Source organism: Salmo trutta, chromosome 33, assembly GCF_901001165.1.
Source record: "Salmo trutta chromosome 33, fSalTru1.1, whole genome shotgun sequence".
Taxonomy (NCBI): Eukaryota; Metazoa; Chordata; class Actinopteri; order Salmoniformes; family Salmonidae; genus Salmo; species Salmo trutta.
Window position 1 is genome coordinate 17,214,647 of NC_042989.1, and position 27,654 is coordinate 17,242,300.

General features: G+C 45.4%; 1 protein-coding gene across 4 annotated transcripts in view; it reads right to left on the reverse strand.

Moving 5' to 3' along the window:
- syne2b (spectrin repeat containing, nuclear envelope 2b) overlaps positions 1-27,654 on the reverse strand; it is a 142,167-nt gene that overhangs the window by 96,883 nt on the left and 17,630 nt on the right. For 2 of the 4 annotated variants that reach the window (XM_029730043.1, XM_029730040.1), the window contains 34 exons: positions 26,596-26,709; positions 26,219-26,356; positions 25,804-25,968; positions 25,579-25,691; positions 25,319-25,487; positions 25,101-25,197; positions 24,710-24,909; positions 24,371-24,535; positions 24,117-24,254; positions 23,888-23,989; positions 23,500-23,676; positions 23,065-23,223; positions 19,733-22,969; positions 19,509-19,643; positions 19,015-19,140; positions 18,343-18,539; positions 13,382-13,463; positions 13,181-13,296; positions 12,441-12,564; positions 12,031-12,345; positions 10,089-10,684; positions 9,833-9,991; positions 9,544-9,694; positions 9,243-9,401; positions 8,871-9,038; positions 8,623-8,724; positions 6,763-6,957; positions 6,307-6,514; positions 5,471-5,583; positions 5,000-5,202; positions 4,678-4,785; positions 4,303-4,573; positions 3,889-4,218; positions 3,370-3,699 (listed from right to left, as the gene is read on the reverse strand). In XM_029730043.1, the coding sequence (XP_029585903.1) occupies positions 3,370-3,699; positions 3,889-4,218; positions 4,303-4,573; positions 4,678-4,785; positions 5,000-5,202; positions 5,471-5,583; positions 6,307-6,514; positions 6,763-6,957; positions 8,623-8,724; positions 8,871-9,038; positions 9,243-9,401; positions 9,544-9,694; positions 9,833-9,991; positions 10,089-10,684; positions 12,031-12,345; positions 12,441-12,564; positions 13,181-13,296; positions 13,382-13,463; positions 18,343-18,539; positions 19,015-19,140; positions 19,509-19,643; positions 19,733-22,969; positions 23,065-23,223; positions 23,500-23,676; positions 23,888-23,989; positions 24,117-24,254; positions 24,371-24,535; positions 24,710-24,909; positions 25,101-25,197; positions 25,319-25,487; positions 25,579-25,691; positions 25,804-25,968; positions 26,219-26,356; positions 26,596-26,709 (9,162 nt within the window). Of the gene's footprint in view, positions 1-3,369; positions 3,700-3,888; positions 4,219-4,302; positions 4,574-4,677; positions 4,786-4,999; positions 5,203-5,470; positions 5,584-6,306; positions 6,515-6,762; positions 6,958-8,622; positions 8,725-8,870; positions 9,039-9,242; positions 9,402-9,543; positions 9,695-9,832; positions 9,992-10,088; positions 10,685-12,030; positions 12,346-12,440; positions 12,565-13,180; positions 13,297-13,381; positions 13,464-18,342; positions 18,540-19,014; positions 19,141-19,508; positions 19,644-19,732; positions 22,970-23,064; positions 23,224-23,499; positions 23,677-23,887; positions 23,990-24,116; positions 24,255-24,370; positions 24,536-24,709; positions 24,910-25,100; positions 25,198-25,318; positions 25,488-25,578; positions 25,692-25,803; positions 25,969-26,218; positions 26,357-26,595; positions 26,710-27,120; positions 27,202-27,654 lie in introns of all 4 variants that reach the window. The other 2 variants (XM_029730039.1, XM_029730041.1) reach the window with 2 other exon arrangements.

Sequence of the window (27,654 nt, forward strand, 5' to 3'; positions counted from 1 at the left end):
TTAAAACAGGTAAGATCAGGGATATTGTCTCTGCATATTGAAACAGGTAGGATCAGGGATATTGTCTCTGCGTATTAAAACAGGTAAGATCAGGGATATTGCCTCTGCGTATTGAAACAGGTAAGATCAGGGATATTGCCTCTGCGTATTGAAACAGGTAAGATCAGGGATATTGCCTCTGCGTATTGAAACAGGTAAGATCAGGGATATTGCCTCTGCGTATTGAAACAGGTAAGATCAGGGATATTGTCTCTGCATATTGAAACAGGTAAGATCAGGGATATTGCCTCTGCGTATTGAAACAGGTAAGATCAGGGATATTGCCTCTGCATATTGAAACAGGTAAGATCAGGGATATTGCCTCTGCGTATTGAAACAGGTAAGATCAGGGATATTGTCTCTGCATATTGAAACAGGTAAGATCAGGGATATTGCCTCTGCGTATTGAAACAGGTCGGTATTGTGGTGAAATGGAAGAGGAAAGACTATTCCACTATTGTGACCTCGAAGAAATAGAGACTGAAACTCATTGTATCCTCTATTGCCCTTTCTACCAAGATATACGCTTGCTTTTATTCCAGAAAGCACACCAGATACACCAGATATACTCTTTGTTTCTGGCTCAAAATGGCCGGAAACAAAGCACTTTCTTCTGAAACTTGTCAGTCTATTCCTGTTCTGAGAAATGAAGGCTATTCAATGCGAGAAATTGCCAAGAAACTGAAGATCTGGTACAATGCTGTGTACTACTCCCTTCACAGAACAGCGCAAACTGGCTCAAACCAGAATAGAAAAAGGAGGGGGAGGCCCCGGTGCACATCTGAGCAAGAGGACAACTACATTAGAGTGTATAGTTTGATAAACAGATGCCTCACGTCCTCAACTGGCAGCGTCACTAAATAGTACCCACAAAACACCAGTCTCAACATCAACAGTGAAGAGGCTACTCCGGGATGCAATTCTAGGCAGTGTTCCATAAAAAATCTGCCGTTTCCAGCTACAATAATAATTTACAACATTAACAATGTCTACATTGTATTTCTGATCAATTTAATGTTATTTTAATAGACAAAAAAAAGTGCTTTTCTTACATAAACAAGGACATTTCTAAGTGACCCCAAACTTTTGAACGGTAGTGTGTGTATGTATGTATGTGTATATGTATGTATAATTATAGTTTGGATAACCTTATTTACTATTTTGTATAGATTTTTACTTTAACATTTTTTTCACTCTTTATTCGATGAGCAATGCAGAGAACACCGGAAGAAGAATTATCATTGAATTACCACAGTGAATTATTGTAATGCTTGCTTATGTGTCAATTAATCCCAGAAGGGATGGGTTGCCAATTGGCGATTTCACATGAAAATAAACATTCATAACAACCTTAGTCCAAAACTGAGCCTAAGCTCAAGCCCTAGTCTTTGCCCTGCTGTAGCCCAGACCCAAACACTAACCATTACGGCCATTAACCTCTTCACTATAGGTGGCAGTATTTTCACGGCCGGATGAAAAACGTACCCAAATTAAACTGCCTCCTACTCAGACTCAGAAGCTAGGATATGCATATTATTAGTAGATTTGGATAGAAAACACTCTGAAGTTCCTAAAACTGTTTGAATGATGTCTGTGAGTATAACAGAACTCATATTGCAGGCAAAAACCTGAGAAAAATCCAACCAGGAAGTTTGACCTCACGTGGTTGTAGTCATTTCAAATGATGCTCTGTCTAAACTAGTGTCTGTGATGTCATATTGCACTTCCTAAGGCTTCCACTAGATGTCAACAGTCATTAGAACTTTGTTTGAGGCTTCTACAATGCAATTTGATTGAATAATACCTGGAACAGTATGTGGCCGGGCTGGGGTCATTGACTTGCCTCGTGCGCACTCACGCAAGGCTAGCCATTTTTATTTTTCTTCTGTAATGAATCTGCTATTGTCCAGTTGGAAAATTATCGAAATTCTACGTTAAAAACACCCTAAAGATTGATTGTGAACATGGTTTGACATGTTTCTACAAACGCTGAGGGAACTTTATAACTTTTCGTCGACGGTGGATAGATGCATTTTGGAATGGTGATCTGGATGCGCCATCAAAACTGATTTATTTAGACATAAATTATGGACTTTATCGAACAAATGAACATTTCTTGTGGAAGTGGGAGACCTTCCGAGTGCATTCTGCCGAAGATCAGCAAAGGTAAGATAATATTTTTAACATATTTCAGCGTTTTGTGGATGCCGTGGCTGGACGGCTAACTGAATAGCTTGGGGCTCAGTAGTCAGAATATTGAACAATGTGCTTTCTCCGTAAAGTTATTTTGAAATCTGACAACGCGGTTGCATAAAGGAATAGTTCATCTATACTTCTTTAATTAATTGTTATATATTTTGTCAACGTTTATGATGAGTATTTCTGTAAATTATGGTGCACATTCACTGGAAATTTGGGGGTGAATACATTTTCTGAACGTCACGCGCCAATGTAAAATGTTTTTTTTGGATATAGATATGAACTTGATGGAACATAAAATGCATGTATTGTCTAACATAATGTCCTAGGAGTGTCATCTGATGAAGATCGTCAAAGGTTAGTGCATAATTTTAGCTGGTTTTGTGCTTTTGGACGGCTACCCTTGCTTGGAAAATGGCTGTCCTTGCTAGGAAAATGGCTGTGTTGTTTTTTTGCTGTGGTGTTATCCTAACATAATCTAATGTTTTGCTTTCGCTGTAAAGCCTTTTTGAAATCGGACAACGTGGTTGGATTCAGGAGAGGTTTATCTTTCAAATGGTGTAAAATAGTCGTATGTTTGAGAAAATTGAATTGTGGTATTTTAGTTGTTTTTGTATTTCGAGCCATGCGATCCCATTGGCTGTTGGCTAGGGGTTCCGCTGGCGGAACGGGGTTCCGCTGTAAGAGGTTAACTGTAGACCAGTGGTTCTTAACCTGGGTTCGATCGAACCCCAGGGGTTCGGTGAGTCTGTCTCAGGGGTTCGGCGGAGGTCAAGACACACACCCGACTCATATGATTCCCTTCATACTAACTATGTCGAGCAAAAAAAGAAAGTGGTCGGACGAATATGTACAATATGGATTCACATGTATAACGGAACGTGATGAGAGTCAGCGTCCTAACTGCATGATTTGCAATGCCAAGTTGAGCAATTCTAGTCTAGCACCGGCAAAACTAAGAGAACACTTCCTTAAACTGCATGGAGATGGACAATACAAGAACACAACGCTCGCTGAATTCAAGGTGAAGAGAGCCATTTTTCCAATTAAGAAGGGTTCGGTGAATGCGCATATGAAACTGGTGGGGGTCAGTACCTCCAACAAGGTTAAGAACCACTGCTGTAGACTGACCTGTGCAGTTTGTATTCTGTTCTCTGTCTTAGCCTGGCTGCCCAAAGAAAGTAAGCGTTGATGTTGGCCTTTGATCCAGGCCCTGGAGTTCTCCTTCTGGGTTTCCAAGTCTCTCAGCTGGCCTTCAATAGCACTCTGCATCTCAGCTTTGGTAAGAGTTTCCTCAGCAGTCTGCAGGACTCTTCTCCACTCCTCCTCCATGTCTCTGACTGTCTGCTGAACCTCTCGTCTCCTGCTCTCCTCCAGGTCCTGATGTTCACACAGACTTTGACCTCGTCTCCTCAAGTCCTGCAGCTTAGAGTCTCCCTCAGGTCTGCAGCTCAGGATGGTCTGAAAAGAAACACATATTTTTTAACAAGTACATTAAGCATGTCTAATTGACTACTGGCCAAAGGCATATCCAAAACTGTATCCCAAACCAGGGCCCATGCCATGACTCTTACGTTAACCTTAAACGAACTGCCAATGTTTGTCACCCAGACAGTGTACCATATGTGTCTGTAGCAGCTGGAGACTGACCTGTGCTGTGTGTCTTTGGTCCTCAGTCTTGGCCTGGTTGCCCAGAGAGTGGAGTTGCTGCTGCTGGTCTCTGACCCAGGTCCTGGTACTTTCTGTCTGGGAGTCAAACACTCTCAGCTGGCCTTCGATAGCACTCTGCATCTCAGCTTTGGTAAGAGTTTCCTCAGCAGTCTGCAGGACTCTCCTCCACTCCTCCTCCATGTCTCTGACTGTCTGCTGAACCTCTCGTCTCCTGCTCTCCTCCAGGTCCTGATGTTCACACAGACGCTGACCTCGTCTCCTCAAGTCCTGCAGCTTAGAGTCTCCCTCAGGTCTCGAACTGAGAATGACCTGGAGAGTAAAACACATGAACATCTTAAGGGAATCCTCTTAATATTTTTTTATGAAGTTTTCCATCATGTCCTATTGACATACCTGTGCTGTGTGTATTCTCTCCTCTTTCTGGATCTGGTGATGCTGTCTTTGTTGCTGGTCTCTAACCCAGGTCCTGGTGCTGTCAGTCTGGGTATCAAACCTCCTACTGGCCTCCTCCAGGACTCTCAGCGTCTCGGCCTGCTGCTGCAGTCTGGCCTCCAGGCTCCGGTAGCGCTGCAGGAGGTCATCAGTGTCAGTCAGCAGGGTGTCCCCTCTCAGACCCTGCCTCCGCACCGACGAACACAGCTCACTGAGGGCCTCCACTCTCTCACTGGATCACAGAGAAGACAATGTATCACCACTACTCACTACATCACACCACCACACCACTGCTCTACATTAACCCTCGAGCACGTCTGCAATAACTCAATTCACCTTTTTTTGTGGAGATCTTTGAGAAAGTTGTTGACTTGTTCTCCTTCCACTGACTTGTGTTCCCAGGCCTGAAGCCAGTCATGGAACCGTTCATGTTCCTGCTGGAGACTGAAGAACACAAGAAAGACACCATGTTGACTAAAATGACGCATGCGACTGATAATGACCCATCGTCAAATGACCGACTGCTTACATCCTCCCTTCAGTATCATTGTGGTGCCATCTAGTAGTAACAGAGCTTATAGCAGTGTATAGTAGTAATGATGTATAGTAACACTATTAGGAATAGGAGTGTATAGTATTTAGTGGTAATAGTGATTACCTGTTGAGGGTTCTGAGGACAGTGTCCAGCTGGCTCTGTCTGCCCTGGCAGTGGGTTCTGAATGTGGCCAGCTCCTTCTCCTGCTCCCCCAGCCAGCTTTTCAGGTGGGCCAGCTGCTCTGGCGGAACCTGCTCTCTGCCTCTCTCCAGGTGCTCTCTCACCTGACCCAGATGCTTCTCACCATCCTTAGATGCCAGGAAACACTGGTAGAAAAAGAAAGAGACATTATAACTCAGACAGAGCTGATGCTGGGGTTTCAAGCAATGTATCAGTCATGTCAAGAAAGTACTGGGATATTCTAAGTGAAATAGAGGTTCAATAGAGAAAATTCAGTCAATCCCAACCAACACTGTGTTCACCCATGTGATCACAGATTAAAAGATGTGATCAAGACCAAAACTCATCCTCCCCTTATGTCCATTTACATTGTCAGATGATTCTGTAAGATGTGATATCCAGCCTGCTACTCACAGCCAGTCTTTTCATGGAGGCCTCCACGTCCTGTTTACACTCTGGGTTCTCAAAGCACTCGTTCACAGACAACTGCAGGTCCTGGAACCACTCTTCAAACAAATGGCTCGCATCTGAAGAAGGGAAAATGACGAGAGAAGTATTGAAAAATTAGGGGGAACTGATACCTGACTAAACCAAGTAACCACTGAATGAAACTAGATTTTTTATGAATATTACAAACACAGATTAAAATACATTTGGCCAAGGGATCCATGGAATAAATGTATAATGTGCAATACAATATAATATTATTAATCTACAATGTACATTTTTAACCCTGGGCAACATGGGTCTGAGAGGCTCACAAGATATTGGTATACACAGTACTCCACCAATTATACTTTTTTTAAACTAAATACTATTCCTAAATGCACTGTAATTTAAGCTTGAAAACACAACATTTTGTCTTTGCCTCATGGAAAAATGTATAGAATTACAGGATATTAGCTTTAAATCTGCAACAACAACAAAAACCTCTCTGCCCCATGACACAATGTGTAGAATGGCAGGAAATGTATTTGAAAACTGCAAAATTCTCAGATGCCAAGAGTCGGACCTTTTAAATGTTCTTTCCCCAGGCTCGAGACTTGGTTCGTCCAGCCATGTACTGCAGAAGTCATAGTGAAACTCCTTGTAGGCTATTTTTATCACACTCGAGTTGTGTTCTGATTATGAGAGGGTCCCTGATGAATTTGTTATCACAAAAGGGGTCCCCGGCCCCAAAAAAGTTTGAGAACCCCGGTCTTAAACTAAGTTTAAATGAAAGCAACAACCAATTAACAATAAATCCTTACTTTTGATGACCTTGATGAGGCCCTTTTCTCCCTCCTCCCGTTTCTGGTGGATCATGTATTTGGTGTGTGAGATGTTCTCTCTGAGCCTGGTGCAGTCTGTAGACAGGGTCTGCAGCACCTGGGTGCTGGCCACACTGGACATGAGGCCCACCTCCTTCAGCACTGACCCTGCCTGCTCCTCCTGGGCCTGTAGCTGCTCACACAGATCCTACACCATGACAGAAATCATGTTCAATATCAACACGAGGACCAGTCAGGTTATATTCTGGTCTATCTGAGTAGATATGTTTTATCTGGATAGGAGTTTGTTTGTGTCATTAAAAATAGTAATCTGAACTTTTCATATGAATGATACATTTCACATAGTATAAACAATGACAGGTGAGTTTTGTAATTTAGTTGTCAGATGAGTTTAGTTTAATGAACGTTGTACAGTACGAGGAGGATGTACTGTACCTGCATCTGGGCCTGGTCTCCTGGCATACTGAGTGCGCCCAGAGAGGACTGGATGGTGTGCAGGGCAGACTGGCACTCTGTCATCTTCTCTGCCAGGTGTCTCTTTACAGCGATCAGCTCCTGGAAGACATCGGTGCTGTCGGAGAATAGCTCGTCCACCTGATCCATCTTCTTCCTCAACTGGGTCTCCATCACCTGAGGCGGGGGTCACATGACATGGGGTGTGTTGGGGAGGGTGGGTCAGTTAACCTGTTGGGGATAGGGGGCAGTATTTGCACGGCCGGATAAAAAACGTACCCAATTTAATCTGGTTACTACAACTGCCCAGTAACTAGAATATGCATATAATTGTTTGATTTGGATAGAAAACACCCTAAAGTTTCTAAAACTGTTTGAATGGTGTCTGTGAGTATAACAGAACTCATTTGGCAGGCCAAAACCTGAGAAGATTCCAAACAGGAAGCGCTCTCTCTGACTATTTCTTGGCCTTCTTGATCATCTCTATCCAAAACAGGGGATCTCTGGCATAACGTGACATTTTCTAACGCTCCCATAGGCTCTCAGAAGGCGCCAGAACGTTGAATGATGACTTTGCAGGCCATGGCTGAAAAACAGTAGCGCATTTGGATAGTGGTCGATCTGAGAACAATGAGACTGGGGGCGCGTGCACGAGACGTCTCCATGTTTTTATTTTTTCGTCTTTGAACGAAAACAGGGTTTCCCGGTCGGAATATTAGCGCTTTTTTACGAGAAAAATCGCATAAAAATTGATTTTAAACAGCGTTTGACATGCTTCGAAGTACGGTAATGGAATATTTTGATTTTTTTTGTCACGAAACACGCCGGGCGCATCACCCTTCTTTACCCTTCGGATAGTGTCTTGAACGCACTAACAAAACGTCGCTATTTGGATATAACTATGGATTATTTGGAACCAAACCAACATTTGTTATTGAAGTAGAAGTCCTGGGAGTGCATTCTGACGAAGAACAGCAAAGGTAATCCAATTTTTCTTATAGTAAATCTGAGTTTGGTGAGTACCATACTTGGTGGGTGTCAAAATAGCTAGCCTGTGATTGCCGGGCTATCTACTCAGAATATTGCAAAATGTGCTTTCACCGAAAAGCTATTTTAAAATCGGACACCGCGATTGCATAAAGGAGTTCTGTATCTATAATTCTTAAAAGAATTGTTATGTTTTTTGTGAACGTTTATCGTGAGTAATTTAGTAAATTCACCGGAAGTGTTCGGTGGGAATGCTAGTCACATGCTAGTCACATGCTAATGTAAAAAGCTGGTTTTTGATATAAATATGAACTTGATTGAACAAAACATGCATGTATTGTATAACATAATGTCCTAGGAGTGTCATCTGATGAAGATCATCAAAGGTTAGTGCTGCATTTAGCTGTGGTTTTGGTTTTTGTGACATTATATGCTAGCTTGAAAAATGGGTGTCTGATTATTTCTGGCTGGGTACTCTGCTGACATAATCTAATGTTTTGCTTTCGTTGTAAAGCCTTTTTGAAATCGGACAGTGTGGTTAGATTAACGAGAGTCTTGTCTTTAAAATGGTGTAAAATAGTAAAATGTTTGAGAAATTGAAGTAATAGCATTTCTAAGGTATTTGAATATCGCACCACGGGATTCCACTGGCTGTTGAGTAGCCCATAGAGGTTAAGTCGCTCTGGATAAGAGCCTCTGCTAAATGACTTAAATGTAAATGTAAGTTGAAAATTATTGCCATTCTAGATGTCAATGCTAAATTTCACCCTTTCCAAGAACATATATCATGTTTACAGTAAATACTATGAAATAGAGCTACCTGTATTCTGGAAATAGTTATGCTAGTTAACTCACCTGTAGCTCCAATGGGGCCTCTTGGGTTTGAAGAAGCTCCTGGATCTCAATGGACTTCTTGTGGAAATGCTCAATGTTCTCCTCATAGGCATGGATCTCATCCTGAGGAAAACAGCACAATGTTACTAAAACAGATAGACTGCTGTAGAAGACTAATGACTTCAAACAAGCATTACTGAACCAGACTAGTATTTAAGTGGTGATGATATACGATGGTGGTTTGTGATAGGGATTGTATTGTGTCTTACCCTTATGGTCAGGACCTCCTGTTCGTTCTGGAAGGGGTGGCTTTCTGCAAACAGGGCAAGTTTGGCCCCCGCCCAGCAGTCCACTTCTCCCCCTAACATCAGCTGCTTGTCCCACAGCTCCAGCCCCATGTGCAGGTTATCTATGTAGGAGTCTGTCTTCTCTGTCACCTGGGTCACTCAAAGACACACAGTGTCAATCTGTGAAGTGTCACTGTGACGTGTGTGTGTGTGTGTGTGTGTGTGTGTGTGTGTGTGTGTGTGTGTGTGTGTGTGTGTGTGTGTGTGTGTGTGTGTGTGTGTGTGTGTGTGTGTGTGTGCATGTATGGTGTTGTGTAGTTCAGTGTAATATAATGTATCGTTTTGTGCTCTTACATCCAGCCACTGGTCCACCAGTCCATCAGCCTCGACCTCAAACGGAGTCTCATTACAGTCAGGGATCTTCTTCAGATGGGACTGCAGCTGTCTGCACACCCCCCTGATATCCTCCATGCCTGTCCCCAAGCCACTCAGATCCTCCTTTATACCATGGACCTGGGGAAACACATATTATAATATAACACACTGTTTAGGCCGAAAATTAATCTAAGGTAGTGGCTGCCATCTAGTGCTATGTACAGTATATACAGGGGCAACTTCTCTCTGACAGAGGTGTATGTACAGTAAGTAGTGTTACCTTAGCTATAAGCCTCTGCAGGTTCTCCTTGCCCATGTAGGAGGCCTGCTCACTGATGGTCTGCTCCGCCTTCTGCATGGTGGTGTTTAAGTAACTGCGACAGCTCTGGAACATCTTCAGTAGTTCCAGCAGGATGTTGCACTGTTCCTGTCTGCAAAGGGAACACAAATTGGGATATATCTAAATATTATTGAACATGTATGATTGTCAGTTTGCTTTATTCACAGTTCTGTATACTCTATCCCTCTAATAGTAGACACATATTTATCCCTCTATTCCTCCTGCTCACCTGTCAGCCACAGCTCTCTGGGTGTCCTCCCACTGGGTCTTCAGCTCCTCCAGGGGATTGCCTTCTCCCTCCTGGCTCTGAGAGTGGGCCTCCCGGAGTCTCTGGAGCTCAGAGCGCTGGGAGTTCAGCTGGCCCTCCAGGTCAGACAGGACACGCAGCCTGAAAAAATAAATAAAGAGGAAATATGGATTAAGTCTCTGACTTTAAAAAAATTGTCCACTCAAAGGTCCACCATCTCACAAACACAAATACAAACCTCTGCTGCACAGCAGGCATGGTTGGCTCCTTTAGTCCGTGCCTCTCTGCTGCCTCCTGCACCTTCCTCAACTCCCCCAGCAGAGTCCTCCTCCTCAGGCCCAGGCCCCTCATCTCCTGCACCCTCTGGACACTGTGCTGCTGGCTGGCCAGACTGCCGTCAGCCTCCTCAAGCCGCAGCACCAAGGCAGACACCATGTCCAGGCAGGAGGCTGGGGCCCCGTCCCGAGTCACAGACAGCCTGGCCCCCTGGAGTAGCAAGTCTAGCTGGGGGGCCTTGTCCCCCAGACTGTCCACACTCTGCCTGATCAGGGCCAGCTTGGAGCGGCAGTCCTGCAGTACCCACGCATCGCTGCAGGGGGCACCCTGTACTCCAGAGATGTCCTGCTCTACGGTGCGCAGGGACATGAGGAAGCGGTCCAGGGCCCTGGCGGCCGCCTCGCTCTTACGGACTTGCTGTCTCAGCTTGTCTAGACTGGTTCTGTGGGTCTTGACCACACGGGTCAAAGGAGAGCGGTCACTGGGATCCAGCTCACTGGACTCAGAGTCAAAACTAGACAGCTGGTCCAGCTCTCTCTGAATGCTCTCATCCAGGTCCTGTTGAGAAAAGAGAGAGAGACTATAAAGATAATGTACTGAAAGTTGGAGTTTGTGATTATCATTGGGATATAGTATACATTACATTACAATTTATTTAATAAGGATCCAGTTATTATCTTTAAATTACACCAACCACTCAACTGAAATCCTAATAACAACTGGGTATTTCTTTCCTTAAAACCTCACTAGGGTAGGGGGTCGCATTCGGAATTTTGGATGAAAAGCGTGCCCAAAGTAAACTGCCTGCTACTCAGGTCCAGAAGCTAGGCTATGCATAGAATTGGTAGATTTGGATACAAAACACTCTAAAGTTTCCAAAACTGTTAAAATAATGTCTGTGAGTATAACAGAACTGATATGGCAGGTGAAAACCTGAGGAAAATCCATACAGGAAGTGCAATTATTTTTGAAATGCCTGTTTTTCCATTGAAAGCCTATCCACCATACAAAGACTTATGACCCAGTTCACGATCCCCATGGCTCCCACTACATGTGGCCAGTCTTTAGGCATTGTTTCAGGCTTTTACTCTGAAAAATGAGGGAGAAACACCACTTTCAATTAGAGGACAGTGGAAATTTCCAGACATGAGTCCTGCGCGTGACCGGGAGCGTGACTTTCTTGTTTTTCCTTTTCTATTGATGAAGCTATTGTCCGGTTGAAATATGATCGATTATTTATGACAAAAACAACCTGAGGATTGATTATAAACATCATTTGACATGTTTCTATGAACTTCTATGGTACTTTTGGGATTTTTCGTCTGTCTGTTGTGACCGCGCTTTGTTCCAATGGATTACTGAACAAAACGCACCAACAAAACGGAGCTTTTTGAATATAAAGAGGGACTTTATCGAACAAAACAAACATTTATTGTGTAACATGGAGTCTTGGGAGTGCAACCATATGAAGATCAAAGGTAAGTGATAAATTGTATCGCTATTTCTGACTTTTGTTACTCCTCTACTTGGCTGCCAACTGTTTGTAATTATTTGTCTGCTGGGCGCTGTTCTCAGATAATCGCATGGTTTTCTTTCGCCGTAAAGCCTTTTTGAAATCTGACACAGCAGTTGGATTAACAAGACGTTTATCTTTAAGCTGATGTATAACATTTGTATCTTTTATGTATATTTATTATGAGAATTTCTGTTTTGTTGAGTTTCACACTCTGCAATTTCACCGGATGTTGTTTGAGACAGTGGATTACTGAACAAAATGTTTATATTTTATAATGAGTATTTCTGTTTTTGAATTTGGCGCTCTGCAATTTCACTGGATGTTGGCCAGGTGGGACGGTAGCATCCCACACCCCCTAGAGAGGTTAAAGGTAAGCCTTATTGTGTACCTTGATGTCCGTCAGGATGTTGGTGTTGGCCAGTGTAAATGCGTTGATGTCCTTGGGCTCTCTGATGAAGCAGTCGAGGCGTTCGGAGAAGTCAACAACGTGGTTCTCTGTGGAGTTTATCTGTCTCAGAGCTGCCCCCAGAGAGCTGCCTCTCCTATGCAGAGCTGACTGCTGGCCTCTCCACTGCTTCATCAGTTCAGCTTGGTCGTGCTCCACACTCACACCACCATCACCACTCTCCCCACTGTACTGGGAGCTCTGAGAACACTGGTGGCCAAACTCAGACCACAGAGACTCTGTGTCCTGGCACAATGTCTGTATGAAAGAAATATAATCACTCATAGAAAAAAACAAAAACCTTCAAACTAAAAGGCCCCTTGAACTAAGAGGTCAAGTAATATGCAGTGTACCTGTATCTCCTGTAGACGTGTGTGCAGGTCTTTGAGAGAGACTGAGTCAGCGGCCAGGTCTCTCTGGGAATTCTGCTCGATCTTGGCTAGTTGAGCCTGAACAGCCTTCTTAGTAATGTCATATCTGAGGGAGAAATTAGTCAGTATGATGAAGAAATTGATCAATTGAGGATTATTGTGATATTTCCAGTGCTGGTTAGTGCAATCAACATAGCCTAAGTTCCAGACTGTTTTGGAATTTAAAAAGTAATGATCATTGCCTTGTTTGGTAATACAACAACAACAACAGAGTTGATTAAGGCAAGAACAGACTTGCACCCAGCTGTCACGTCCTGACCAGTGAAAAGGGTAATTTGCCATAGTAGAATGGTCAGGGCGTGGCAGGGGGGTTGTTTTGTGTGTTTTGGGGTTTGTTTGTTTCTAGGGGAATGTGTTCTAGTTTTCATTTTCTATGTTTCGTTTTCCAGGTTTGGCCGAGTGTGGTTTCCAATCAGAAGCAGGTGTCTTTCGTTGTCTCTGATTGGAAGCCATACTTAGGCAGCCTGTTTTCCTTTGGGTTTTGTGGGTGGTTGGTTTCCGTTTAGTCTTGTGTACCTGACGGGACTGTTTTCGGTCGTTTGTTGTTTTTTGTTGAGGTGTATTCATTAACGAAAAGAATGAGCACTTTACATGCTGCGCCTTGGAATCCTTTCCACGACCCCTGTGACACCAGCCTTACACTCACCAAGCCGCAAGCCTACCTTTCTAATGCCTCCTTTTTAGCAGGATCCTCCTCTATGACTGCCTGCTTGTCAATCTCCTTCTCGTCAATCACCCTCTTCTCAACAACCGCTGTCTTCACAACAACTTGTGAAACCTACAAAAGAGAAATTATCAGATACATTATTTCTTAAATCAGTGCATTTTTCTTTATCATAGGTACTGTAGGTACCAGGTCCTACCTCAGTTGGGCCTGGAGGTTTGTCACTCTGCACTGTAGATTCCTTCTGTGGGGTCAGATCTTTCCCCAGGTCAAGAGGATTTCTATTGGAAAATATTGAAAAAACAATCCAGTCATGTATTGCAATTGTCATTCATACATTTTGTAGCTAATGTCTTGTTCACAGACCCGACCCTGGTCATTCTGCCACCCTAGGCAGACAAAACAAATTTCCGCCTTCCACCCCTGCCTGGCTATTCTTTATAAGTGCCTTCCTCACCATCTCAAATAAGCATGCCCCACTCAAAAAATGTAGAACTAGGAATAGATATAGTCCTTGGTTCACTCCAGACCTGTCTGCCCTTGACCAGCACAAAAACATCCTGTGGCGTTCTGCATTAGCATAAAATAGCCCCTGTGAAATGCAACTTTTCAGGGACGTTAGGAACAAATATACACAGGCAGTTAGAAAAGCTAAGGCTAGCTTTTTCAAACATAAATTTGCATCCTGTAGTACTAACTCAAAAAAGTTCAGGGACACTGTAAAGTCCATGGAGAATAAGAGCACCTCCTCCCAGCCGCCCACTGCTCTGAGGCTAGGAAACACTGTTACCATCAATAAATCCACTATAATTGAGAATTTTAATAAGCATTTCTCTACGGCTAGCCATGCTTTCCACCTGGCTACGCCTACGCCCATCAACTGCCCGGCACCCTCCACAGCAACCCGCCAAAGACCCCACCATTTCTCCTTCACCCAAATCCAGATAGCTGATGTTCTGAAAGAGCTGCAAAATCTGGACCCATACAAATCAGCCAGGCTAGACAATCTGGACCCTCTCTTTCTAAAATTATCTGCTGAAATTGTTGCAACCCCTATTACTAGCCTGTTCAACCTCTCTTTCGTATCGTCTGAGATTCCCAAAATTTGAAAAGCTGCCGCGGTCATCCCCCTCTTCAAAGGGGGTGACACTCTAGACCCAAACTGCTACAGACCTATATCTATCCTACTCTAAGGTCTTCGAAAGCCAAGTTAACAAACAGATTACCGACCATTTCGAATCCCACCGTACCCTCTCCACTATGTAATCCGGTTTCAGAGCTGGTCATGGGTGCACCTCAGCCACGCTCAAGGTCCAATACGACATCATAACCGCCATCGATAAGAGACATTACTGTGCAGCCGTATTGACTCTGTCAATCACCACATTCTTATTGGCAGACTCGACAGCCTTGGTTTCTCAAATGATTGCCTCGCCTGGTTTACCAACAACTTCTCTGATAGAGTTCAGTGTGTCAAATCGGAGGGCCTGTTGTCTGGACATCGGGCAATCTCTATGTGCCACAGGGTTCAATTCTCGGGCCGACTCTCTTCTCTGTATACATCAATGATATTGCTCTTGCTGCTGGTGATTCTCTGATCCAGCTCTACGCAGACGACACCATTGTGTATACTTCTGGCCCCTCTTTGGACACTGTGTTAACTAACCTCCAGATGAGCTTCAATGCCATACAACTCTCCTTTCGTGGCCTCCAACTGCTCTTAAACGCAGGTAAAACTAAATGCATGCTATTCAATCGATCACTGCCCGCACCTGCTCGCCCGTCCAGCATCACTACTCTAAACGGCTCTGACTTAGAATACGTGGACAACTACAAATACCTAGGTGTCTGGTTAGACTGTAAACTCTCCTTCCAGACTCACATTAAGCATCTCCAATCCAAAATTAAATCTAGAATCGTCTTCCTATATCGCAACAAAGCATCCTTCACTCATGCTGCCAAACACACCCTCGTAAAACTGACCATCGTACCGATCCTCAACTTCGGTGATGTCATCTAGAAAATAGCCTCCAACACTCAACTCAACAAACTGGATGCAGTCTATCACAGTGCCATTCATTTTGTCACCAAAGCCCCATACACTACCCACCATTGCGACCTGTACGCTCTCGTTGGTTGGCCCTCACTTCATACTCGTCGCCAAACCCACTGGCTACAGGTTATCTACAAGTCTCTGCTAGGTAAAGCCCCGCCTTATCTCAGCTCACTGGTCACCATAGCAGCACCCACTCGTAGCATGCGCTCCAGCAGGTATATCTCACTGGTCACCCCCAAAGTCAATTTCAGATTGGCCGCCTTTCCTTCCAGTTCTCTGCTGCCAATGACTGGAACGAACTGCAAAAATCTCTGAAGCTGGAGACTCCTATCTCCCCCACTAGCTTTAACCAGTTAGGGTAGTTGAGAACAAGTTCTCATTTGCAACTGCGACCTGGCTAAGATAAAGCGTAGCAATTCGACACATACAACAACACAGAGTTACACGTGGAATAAACAAAACATACAGTCAATAATACAGTAGAACAAAAGAAAACAAAAAGTCTATGTACAGTGAGTGCAAATGAGGTAAGTTAAGGCAATAAATAGGCCATGGTGGTGAGGTAATTACAATATAACAATTAAACACTGGAATGGTAGATGTGCAGAAGATGAATGTGCAAGTAGGGATACTGGGGTGCAAAGGAGCAAGATAAATAAATAAATACAGCATGGGGATGAGGTAGGTAGATAGATGGGCTGTTTACAGGTGCAGTGATCTGTGAGCTGCTCTGACAGCTGGTGCTTAAATAAAGGTGAAATAAATAAAATAAATGTAAAAAAAATATATATATATATAATAGTGTAGCCTACACTAATGGAATTTGATGAATGTCCATCCATGTGGTAGGCCTACCGTTTGTAAAACAGGCAGTTGCATTGGCTTTATTGGTCCCGATTATTGTGACTAATCATTTAGGCTATTTAACCTGTCTGGGCTAGGGGGCAGTATTTACACGGCCGAATGAAAAATGTACCCAATTCAAACAGGTTACTACTCTGGCCCAGAAACTAGAATATGCATATTATTAACTGTTTGAATGGTGTCTGTGAGTATAACAGAACTCATATGGCAGGCAAAAACCTGAGAAAAATCCAAGCAGGAAGTGGAAAGTCTGAGAATTGTAGTTCTTCTTTCTAGTCCCTTTCGAAACTACAGTATCTGTGGGGTTACGTTGCACTTCCTAAGGCTTCCATTGGCTGTCAACAGCCTTCAGAAAGTGGTTTGAGCATTCTCCTGTCACTCGGCAGATAATAGGAGCTCAGTTACTGAGTGGACTGCCTGGCAACAAAGGGATTGGATATGCTCGATCCCGCAAGCGTGCCGTTCCTTCTTTTTCTCCTTGAATAAATATGCAATTGTCCGGTTGGAAAATTATCACAATTTTACGTAAAAAATACCATAAAGATTGATTTTAAACAGCGTTTGACATGCTTCTAAGTACGGTAATGGAACATTTTGACTTTTCGTCTCTGGTTCCGCGCTTGCGCGTTATGCCTTTGGATAGTGCTCTGAACGCACGAACAAAACGGAGGTATTTGGACATAAATATGGAGTATTTCGAACAAAAACAACATTTCTTGTGGAAGTAGCAGTCCTTGGAGTGCATTCTGACGAAGATCAGCAAAGGAAAGAGAATATTTCTAATACTAATTCTGAGTTTAGGTTGCCCCGAACTTGGCGGGTGTCTGTATAGCTTTCTGTGATGGCAAGCTATGTACTCAGAATATTGAAAAATGTGCTTTCTCTGTAAAGCTTATTTTAAAATCTGACACAGCGGTTGCATCCAGGAGTAGTCTATCTATAACTCTTTAAATAATTGTTATATATTTTGTCAATGTTTATGATGAGTATTTTTGTAAATTGATGTGCACATTCACCGGACGTTTTGGTGGGAATACATTTTCTGAACATCACGCGCCAATGTAAATGCTGTTTTTGGATATAAATATGAACTTTATCGAACAAAACATACATGATTGTGTAACATAATGTCCTAGGAGTGTCATCTGATGAAGATCGTCAAAGGTTAGTGCTTCATTTAGCTGTGTTTTGGGTTTTATTGACATGTCCTTGCTTGGAAAATGGCTGTGTGATTATTTTTGTCTATGTACTCTCCTAACATAATCTAATGTTTTGCTTTCGATGTAAAGCGTTTTTGAAATCGGACAATGTGGTTACATCAAGGAGAAGTGTATCTTTAAAATGGTGTAAAATAGTTGTATGTTTGAGAAAGTTGAATTATGACATTTTGTTGTTTTTGAATTTGCCGCCCTGTTATTTCACTGGCTGTGTCCCGCTAGCGTCCCACGTAGCCTATAGAAGCCCATAGAAGTTAAGCTCTGCATCAACTACCCAACTCTATTTTCAATGAGAATCCATGTGTTTACACAGTGGGAAATGCCAAAGTATTTTCTTTTTCACTATGATGCATCTCGTAAAATGTTTTACGAATACAAACTTGAAATCACTAATCATAACAACAATTTAGCCCAGGGGTGAATCTCCCAGACAGTATTTGCGAGTAGTATGATTGTCCATTCTATATTGTCCATTTTATTTGAACCTGTCCTGTTTTAGGATATATTGTTTGTTAACATGTCATATTCAAATCAAAAAGCATTTTTTATTTGATTGGGTGCTAGGTTAGGCTATTTGATCGGAGAAATGTCCATGATGTAAAAAGTGTGACATTGTCATAAATGTGTTCTCCAGCCTGTAGGCTACAGACAACGCCACAAACTCTTTCTACCATAGGCTATAGGCTAAATGATTTATGTTTTTGACGGAACGTTGGTTGAGTGCCACAGCGGTGCATCTCTCCAACAACACCCTGCAGAGGCGTACGGGGCTTGGACAAGCTAAATATTCTGCGCCCATCGCCTTTGACAAAGTGGGCACTGCTTATCACGGGGTAGCATCAGTGCTCACCTAAATAGCCCATATGCCACTGGGTGAGAGAAATTGTCATTGTTTTTGGGCAGGATTATGTTAGGTGCTATGTGTCGTCTTGGTCAGTTTAGCTCTGAAAATGCTGCCCTCGTCAATCTGCCGCCTAATCCTGTCTAATGGGCCTAATCCTGTCTCTCTCCTCTGTGTCTCACCCAGGTGTGTCGGGGGGTGGCGTATCCCTGTCCCCACTGAACTGGCGCTGGATGGCGGCCAATCTTTTTTCACACTCCCTGAGCTGAGCCTGGGCCAGACGGTGGGCATCCTCTGGGCTCAGGGTGTCACACAGCTCCTTCAGGGCCTCCAGGTGCTGCCCAGCCTGGGCTAGGCTGCCCTCTGCAGAGAAACACGCCTGGAGACACAGCAAGAGAGTCATCAGTCTACAGGTGTCTGATGTACTGCCACTGTCGACCCAACAGGTGTCAACAACCCATAGGTGTTTGTAAACAACCCACAACTCCCAGCCGAGTATCATTTTGGAAGTTATTGCCCACTACATAACTGTCTCTTGCATCTCCCGAGACCAGAATCCTAACTCAACAAAGGGGAGAGGAGAGCTACTCGTGGAACCAGAAAGTTGTAATTCAGTAAAATCGGGTTAAAAGTCAGCGCCTTCAAAATGTCAAATCAACCCATTAGTAATATGAAATTCTCTGATCTAGCATCAGGAAGCAGATATTGCTTAGTTACCATTTATAGAACTTCAATAGAGGAATAGAGCACAGAAGACCCCACAAAAATGTCCAAGCAGTTTTGACAGCAGTTTTTTCATGCACCTGTCCACCTGAGCATGCGATGGGGTTAGTGTTGGGTTAGAGTTATTTTACCTTCGCTTTGGATGCTAATTTTGAGTTAAAGTGCATCTCACACTGCAAGGCAGCTGTGTTAAAGTATTTTCTCTTAATCTCAAATCGTAAATGCTGCGAAAACGCCGCTGTCTCAGCTCTCACAGCCTAGATGACAAAAACCAAAAGCATACACAAACTTAATCTGATGACATACAGCAGAATGCTTGTTAGGAATTTCATTGCTCATACAAATAACAAAACATAGTGGAGTAAATTAAAAAAGATTCAGAACAGATTTCTATCCAAGTGAATATCACACAGACATGCAGTGTGGAATTAATTCAATATAATTAGGGACACTGTGATCATACACACAGAATGATATGCTTTATATCTCTGCAAAACAAATTCATACAGTCTCTATATCATAAAACACACACACAGACAGACACACACACACACACACACACACACACACACACACACACACACACACACACACACACACACACAGACACACATACACGCCCTACCTCCCATTGGGTCCTGACAGACTGTGTGAAGAACTCCATATCTCTGAGCTGAGGCATGGTGCAGAAGGCCTCCATACCCTCTGCTGCCCTCAGGAACACTTTCAACAGCTCAGGGTCCAGGGTCCTCAGGGTCTCCTGGTTGAGGGAACACAAACACAATTAGACTGGGTAATAACGGGGCTTTAGAACAACTATAAACCAAAAAAAGTATTCAAATTCCTTACCTCCTTCACTGAAGCTTGTTCAATAGATATGTGTTTGTCTTTGAAGACATTAATGGCAGCCAGGATGTGCTCCTGCAGGCAGTGCTTGGCCTCCTCAAACTGGTTCCTGGCCAGGGCCTGAGCTTTGGCATAGGCCTCGGTGTAAGCCTGGGGTGGGGCCTGGGCCAGAGCTGGGGGTTTTATCTGGAGCTCCGGGGAATCTGGTGGTGACTGGGGAAGGAGATGAGGCTCGAAAAGGAGCTGGGTCTGGGTCTTAGGCTGGAGCTGAGGCTTGCCCTGGGGAAGAGGCTGGATATTGGGCTGGGGAGGTGGCTGGGGTTGGGGCTGGGGCTGAGGCTGGATACTGGGCTGGGGTGGTGGCTCTCGTTGCGGCTGGGGCATGGGCTGGGTCATGGGCTGGAGCTGAGACTGAGGCTTGGTCTGGGGCTGTGAGTGGGTTTGAGGCTGGATATGGGTCTGGGGCTTGGGGTCCATCTGGATCTGGGGCTCAGGCTGTGGCTGAGAGTGGGGTTGAGGCTGAAGCTTGGGCTGGATCTGGGGCTGAGAATGAGTTTGAGAGTGGGGCTGAGGCTGAAGTTTGGGCTGGGTCTGGATCTGGGGCTGAGAATGAGTCTGAGAGAGGGGCTGAGGCTGCAAATGTGTTGTGGGTTGAATTTGGGTCTGGGGAGGTGGCTGAGGCTGGAAATATGGCTGGGGTTGAATTTGAGTCTGGGGATGGGACTGGGCCCATGGCTGCTGTTGGAACTGGCCTTGCTGGGCCTTAACATTGGTAAGGTTGTAAGCTCTCACCTGAGGCTGCTGTTGAACATGGCTTTGGGGCTGTATTTGGGCTTGAGGTTGGCCATAAGGCTGGCCATAAAGATATGCCTGGGGGGCTTGCTCTGGCCTGATTGGGGCCCATTGCTGCGGTGGAGCTTGACCTAGTGGGTAAGCCTGAGGAAGAGGGTGACGCTGGACCATGATGGGCTGAGGATAGGCTTGTGGCCGTGGTTCAGGTCTGACTGGGGATACCTGGGTTATTGGCTGGGGATGACCCTTTGGCTGAGGGTAAGTTGGGCTGAAGGGTCTAACTGGGGCCCATTGTTGGGGTTGAGCCTGAGCAGGGGAATAAGGATGAGGATGAAGCTGGGCCTGGGAGTGAGCCTGAGCTTGAGGGTAAGGCTGGGCCTGGGGGTGAAGCTGGGCCTGTAGGTGAAGCTGGGCCTGGGGTTGAGGCTGGACTTGGGAATGAGACTGAACTTGAGGGTGAGGCTGAGCCTGGGGATGAGCCTGGACTTGAGGATGAGGCTGGACTTGAGGATAAGACTGGGTCTGGGGGTGAGGCTGGACATGAGGGTGAGGCTGGGCCTGGGGGTGAGGCTGGACATGAGGTTGAGGATGGGCCCGGGGTTGAGGCTGAACTTGAGGGTGAGGCTGAACTTGAGGGTGAGGCTGGGCCTGGAGTTGAGGCTGAACTTGAGGGTGAGGCTGGGCCTGGAGTTGTGGGTGAGCCTGGGGGTGAGTCTGGGCCTGTGGATGCAGGCCCAGCCAGTGCGTCTCAGTGAGTGTTTGAGGTGGCCTGACTGGGGCCCATGCTTGGGGATGTGGTTGGGCCTGAGCTTGAGACTGTGGATGCATCAGTTGATGAACCTGTGGCTGAACCTGTGGCTGTGGTTTCTGGACCTGTGGCTGAGGTTTCTCGACCTGTGGCTGGGGTTTCTCTTGAGTCATCCGGGATTTAGACATGGCCTGCATCTGTGATTGTGAGTAGGTCATAGGTTGAGATTGACCATAGGTCATGAGTTGTGCTTGGCCTTGAGTTATGGGCTGGGGTTCAGTGTGAGTCATGGTTTGGGATGGAGCATGGATAATAGTCTTGGGTTGCTGTTTGGTTTGGGCCATTGGTTTAGGTTTAGTGTGGCTCTTGGTCTTTGCTTGGTGTTGGGTCAGAGATTGGGCAGGAGGCTGGCCATAAAGATATGCCTGGGGGACTTGCTGTGGCCCTGCTTGGGGTAGAACCTGAGCACTAGCCATGGCCTGTGATTGAGAAGGAAACATAGTCCTGGCTTGTGCCTGAGGCTGGGGCCTGGGTGTTCCTGCAGGCTGTGGAACTACCTGGACAGGGACTTGAGACATGATTGGTTTCTCTGGCTGTTGTTGAGCCTGTGTTTGATTAGAAGCCTGGGCTGGAGCTTGGGATGGACCCTGGGCTGGAGCTTGGGATGGACCCGGGGCTGGAGCTTGGGATGGACCCTGGGCTGGAGCTTGGGATGGACCCGGGGCTGGGGCTTGGGATGGACCCTGGGCTGGAGCTTGGGATGGACCCGGGGCTGGGGCTTGGGATGGAGCCTGGGCTGGAGCTTGGGATGGAGCCTGGGCTGGAGCTTGGGATGGACCCGGGGCTGGGGCTTGGGATGGAGCATGGGCTGGAGCTTGGGATGGAGCCTGGGCTGAAGCCTGATCCTGATCCTTGGCCTTCTTTTGGAGCCAGGGTCGGTTCTTCATGGCCTGAGGTTGCTTCTTCCAGCTCTGCATCTCTTCCTTGGTTAGAGGTTGCTTCTGTGTCTTTTCCGGTTGCTGAGATGGAGTCTGTTTCTGGGCCTGTGCTGGTTGTTGGGCCTGTTTCTGGCTTTGAACCTGCTGCTGAGCAGATATTTGTTGTTGAGATAGAACCTGTTGTTGAAATAGTACTTGTTGCTGAGAGACTACTTGTTGCTGAGAGAGTACTTGTTGCTGAGAGAGTACTTGTTGCTGAGAGAGTACTTGTTGCTGAGAGAGTACTTGTTGCTGAGTTGGACGCTGTTGTTGAGATAGTGGCTGTTGCTGTACTAGTGGTTGTTTCTGGGTTAGGGGTGGAGAGTGTTTTTTGCTCTGGGCAGCAACCTGTGGCTCTGGAGGTGACTGTGCTCGGCCCTTTGACTGAGTCACAGCTTGTGCATAGGAATACAGGAGTGGAGGACTGGGACTTGCCTTCTTCTCTCTGTATTCCTGGACTATAATCTGTGGTATTGGTGGGTGTAGGGCCTGAGCTTGTGGTTTAGGGGAAGGCTGGGACTGGGGCTGTGGCTTCACATCAGGCTGAGATGCTAATTGATCAAAGGCCTGAGTTACATGCCTGGCAAGAGAGAGTGATTGAGGCTGTTTGGGTTGAGTTCCCTCTTCAGGTTGGATGAAGATCTTGGGTGGGGGCTGGTCTTCTGTGGGGCTTTGGCTTCTGTCTCTTCTGGCTCCCAGAGAGCTCAGCATCCCAACTGCCTCCTGTAATTAAATCAAAGTTATAGCTTTGTCAATCACAATTTCTCTCAAGGTCAATAAAGGAAAAAGGAAAGTGATAAGAGAGAGGAAATACTGGCCTGTGACTGAGCCACGGCAGCTCTGACTCTGTCCTGCATGGTGGAGACAAGGAGGTACTGGAGGGGAGAGTTCTTCTGTCCTGTCATCACCATCACCTGCAGATCCTGCTCCTCTGTCACCACCTGACCCTCCAGCTGCAGCCCACGAGAGATCAGCACCTGGAGAGAACAGCAAACACAATGAGCACTTGTAAATTACAAAAGTAAATGACAATATTCATAAACGAGGTAATTCTCTGATCTTCACCCAGCACATAATTATCAATGCTTGTCTAGCCCCTGTGTTGAACATGCTTACTTACCTTGCTTCTACATTCCTAACCAGGCTAGCTAACTATTCTAGTAAAGCTACTGCTGTTTACCGTATTCCTTTGGCACTTATATGATGTTTTCCTTAGTCTAGTATGTTACTATTGGCCCCTGTCTAAGTCTTACCCTGGCGCGGGGGTCCTGGCACCGTGAAGCCCTGCGTTCTCCTGCCTTCAGGATCTGGTAGAGGTCCCGGGCCTCTGTCTCCCAGTGCAGGAGCTCTGCCAGGCGGCCGTCCAGACCAGACACACTGTGCTGCAGCTCCACACACACCTGCTCAGCCTCAACCAGTGTCTGCATCACCTACAGACACACACACACACAGAGAAACAAACAGCGTACACATTCAGTACCGCAAACAAAAATCTCACGTAATTTGGACAGATGCTCGATTATGTTTACGTAGTCTGTCCACGAGATATTAAGAACCCACAGACCAGAAAAAGGACCTTAGGCATAAAAAAGGATATTTTCATATTTAAAGTAAATATATGAAGGAAGTCATCATCCTCACCTCAGGTACAGCCAGCTTCAGTTTCTGTAGAGTCTCAGCTGAGCATTCTGTGGAGGGGGAGAGGGCATCCATATCCACTTCCTTTATCTTCCTCATCATGAACTGAACAAGGGAAAAATAGACAGCACCATTAAAATGCATTTTTTTGTGGAAGAAAATGTATACAAAAGGATCAGTTATAGTTAGAAAACTCTGAGACCATTGTAATAATGTTGAAATAACATTGTACCTGTAGTTTCTTCGTGTAGGTCCTCAGGGGCCCAGACATGGTCTCCACAGGTTCCTTCAGGATCTGGGTGGCCTCTCTGAAGAGGGCCTGGAGGTCTTGGGGTCTGGCTGCGGCTCCGCTGGGCACAGCTACAACAGCCTTGGGGCAAAATAACAGCTTTTTTTGAACTGAACATAATTTTCACTGAAATTGAACAAGAGAGCATAACAACATTGCATTCTAACTTTGTAATGGAAGTGTTATCTCTGACTTACAAATTGTGTTATCTTGATAAAGTCCGCCCAATGCAGGTTGAGCTTGCAGAGGTCATCTGCCAGAGCTCGGCTGGTCATGGGGTCAGTCAGCTGGACCAGGAAGTTCCCCACCTCATTCAGATGGGCCTGGCGGGAACTCCACTCTGACATACTCTCAGATGTTACCTAAGCAACACACAAACACCTCATCATCAATATTGCAAAATAATAATTTTGAACACTTTGTTCTTTAGGAACCCATGTTGGGGAAGTAATGGCAATAGGTTTATTAAGAGCAGGCATGGTATACCCCTGCATTGTGGACAAGGTTGCAGATTAATGGAGGGTTTCTGTCTGTACCTCTGGACTCTGTGTGAGCGCGTGGGAGGCTGAGGCCTGCTCCAGCCAGGCCTGCAGGGAGCTGTAACAGTCACAGTAGGAGTCCCAGGCAGACAGCACACGACCCATAGTGCTCTTCACTGTAGACACTCCCTCCAGAGCCACAGCACCCTCCTCCTCCATCTCCTTCACTTGGCACATTATGTATTTGGAGTCTGCAGCTGGGGGAACAGCCAGGAAAACCTCACTTAGATCAACCAATCAATTAACCATCAATAAATCAATTTGCGAAGAACATTAGAAAGACTGGTACACACAGTTCTTTCTTTGGCGATGTATTTTGGATCAGAACGTATTGAATCAGAACACATTACCACACATTACCACACACACACACACGCAGTCCTCTTACCTAGGGCAGATTTGCTAGTATATTTGCTTGCAACAAGCTTCAATTTAAGGAGAGCCCTCTCCAGCAAGGATGGTAGGTCCTGTTTATCCACTAACTCCTGTGAGAAAACAAATGTAGAGATTAGTCAATGACTTCATATAAGCCGGCTATAACTTATACCAGTTTGCCTCCTGTCTACAGAAAGTCGTCAAACTCTGTCATTAAACTGGATTACTCACATGCCAGTCCTGCAGCAGCACACGCACAGCCTCCTGGGATATGTAGGGTCTCTTCCAGACACGGAGCTTGCTGTTGATCTGGCCCAGCAGGTCCAGCACTGTGTGCCGATGCTCCTGGTACTCCAGTTTGATCCCATGGTACTTGGCAGTGACTCTTACACTGGTGAACCTGAGGAGGAGGTAGAGAGAGGTGGGTTGTTGGAGGCTCTCTCGGACATTCACGCTACAGTTATGGGAAAAACAGGTAGACAAGTGCACACCTTCTCTTCATCTCTTCCAGTTTGTCAGTAGGCACCAGGATGGCTCCATATTCATCCATATTCTGGAACTTCTGAAAGTTCTTAAGTTGTTGGGGCATCTCATCCAGGGATGTCTATAAAAAAGATACAGTCATTTTGATTTAAAGGACTAGTGTTACAGGTTGGTTAAGAGGCAATTCACTTTTTTTAGTGATGCATGTTGATTGACAGATCGTGAGATATTACCTTGAGCAGATCCAATTTCTCCCTGGCCTCCTCGGCGGCGCGGGCGTGGTCCTGAGGGTCCCCCTCCTCCTCAGCCAGCGCACCCTCAGCCCTGAGCAGCCAGCGGCCCACCATGTCCAGGGAAGCAGGCAGACTAAGGTCCAGCTCTGTCTTATACTCACGCAGCTGGGTGGGAACAATCACATAGAAATGTAACCAAGCAAACACATGAAAAAACATACCCAGACACACACACAAAACAATATATTTTTATACACTGTAAAAGCATAAATAGATGATTACTGCAAAACCACATCAACACGGTATATCATGCTTTATCAGTTTACCATGATAAATATAGTTTATATAGTATATTGCAGGACATTATGTGATTTGACTTAGTGTGTAAGATAACCAGTGTGAGGAGTGAGCAGACCTTCTCGGCGAGGGCGTCCCAAGCCCCCCTGAGGTTCCTCTGTTCCTCACTCAGCTGGGGGGTGCGCTTCATGGCTGTCAGGAGAGGCATCACGGGGCGACGCTGCTCGTTAAAGGACACCACAAAGGTCTGGAACACCTGGGAGACACACAAACACATAGACACACACACACAGACACATGCACGCAAACAGGAAAAGCTCTCAGATAGTGCTGTGAGGTTAACACTAAGTATCAGACTTGAATAGAATGCAAATGTATCCCTCTAAACTATATAAAAGATAGACAGTCTTTGACTCCAAATAAACCTGCCATTATTCTGCATGTGCCATTTTTAATCCAACTAGCAGCATCCACATACTGTACAGTACTACATACATGGTATCTCTCTGCATAGCTCTCGCCTTCTGTGGAGTCCCAGCCTTCCAGTAACTCCTGATAGGCCTGCAACAGCCAGCAGGTCACTTCCTGGGTCTTCTGATTGGTTGTGGTCTTGAGTCACAGCAAAAAGACTAATGAGTTATCAGACAAATTATGAACCAAAATAAAGCACTAACCCTACCCATAACCTAACGTTAAACTTTCAAAACACCCTTTCCACTCTATGTAGCCTGAAGATTACATTCCAAAGAACCTCTTCACGTGGGAAGTGAAGTATTAGTGGGTAAGGTGGAGTAAGGTGGAGCTCAACTCTAGTATGTAAAGTTCTCTCCTTCTCGCATGAGTTGATAATTTTAAGGTGTATCTTCCTTTTAAGATGTGTCCAAATAAACAAGTCTGTGAAACAGGCAGGGGTGAAATTAAGCAGCTGATTTTCAATCGTTATTTAGACAGTTATGGGAGAGGGAAGCATTGAGGGAAGCCTTGGGACCAGGCAGAGAAGAGGAGATGAACAGGGTTTACCGCAGCTGCAGCAGCAGCTCTGGAGGGTTCAGGTTCTTGACAAGGAGCTGATCTCATAAGTAGGGGTTGGAGCAGGCGAGCCTGACCAGAGAATTGACAGATAGTCAGTGAATGGGGGCTAGGTACTTCAGGCTTCAGGGAAGATTCTAGATAACATGACAAACTCTAATGCTCTCTCTTCCAATCCTCTTATATCTCAGTTTCTCTTTATGAAAAGGATGCCTCAAAACAAACCCCTTTAAAAAATAAATAAGGCACATCATGGGGAATTGGGATTCAAGGGATCTGAAAGTTCACCACATGGTCTCTCAGATGACTTCTGAACTATCCTATACATCCTGATCACTAGAACTATGCTGAACCTCCAACCTCAGGCCGTCCTGAAACACAGCAGGAAATATGAGCTGAACAGTGAGCCTGATCTGCCATGAGTTCCCGAGACATGAAATGAGATACCCTGGTCTCAATTACTGCCACTCTGATTTTTAAGGTGGGGAACAGCAACACACCCTCCTGTAGCTCAGGGCTGGTACC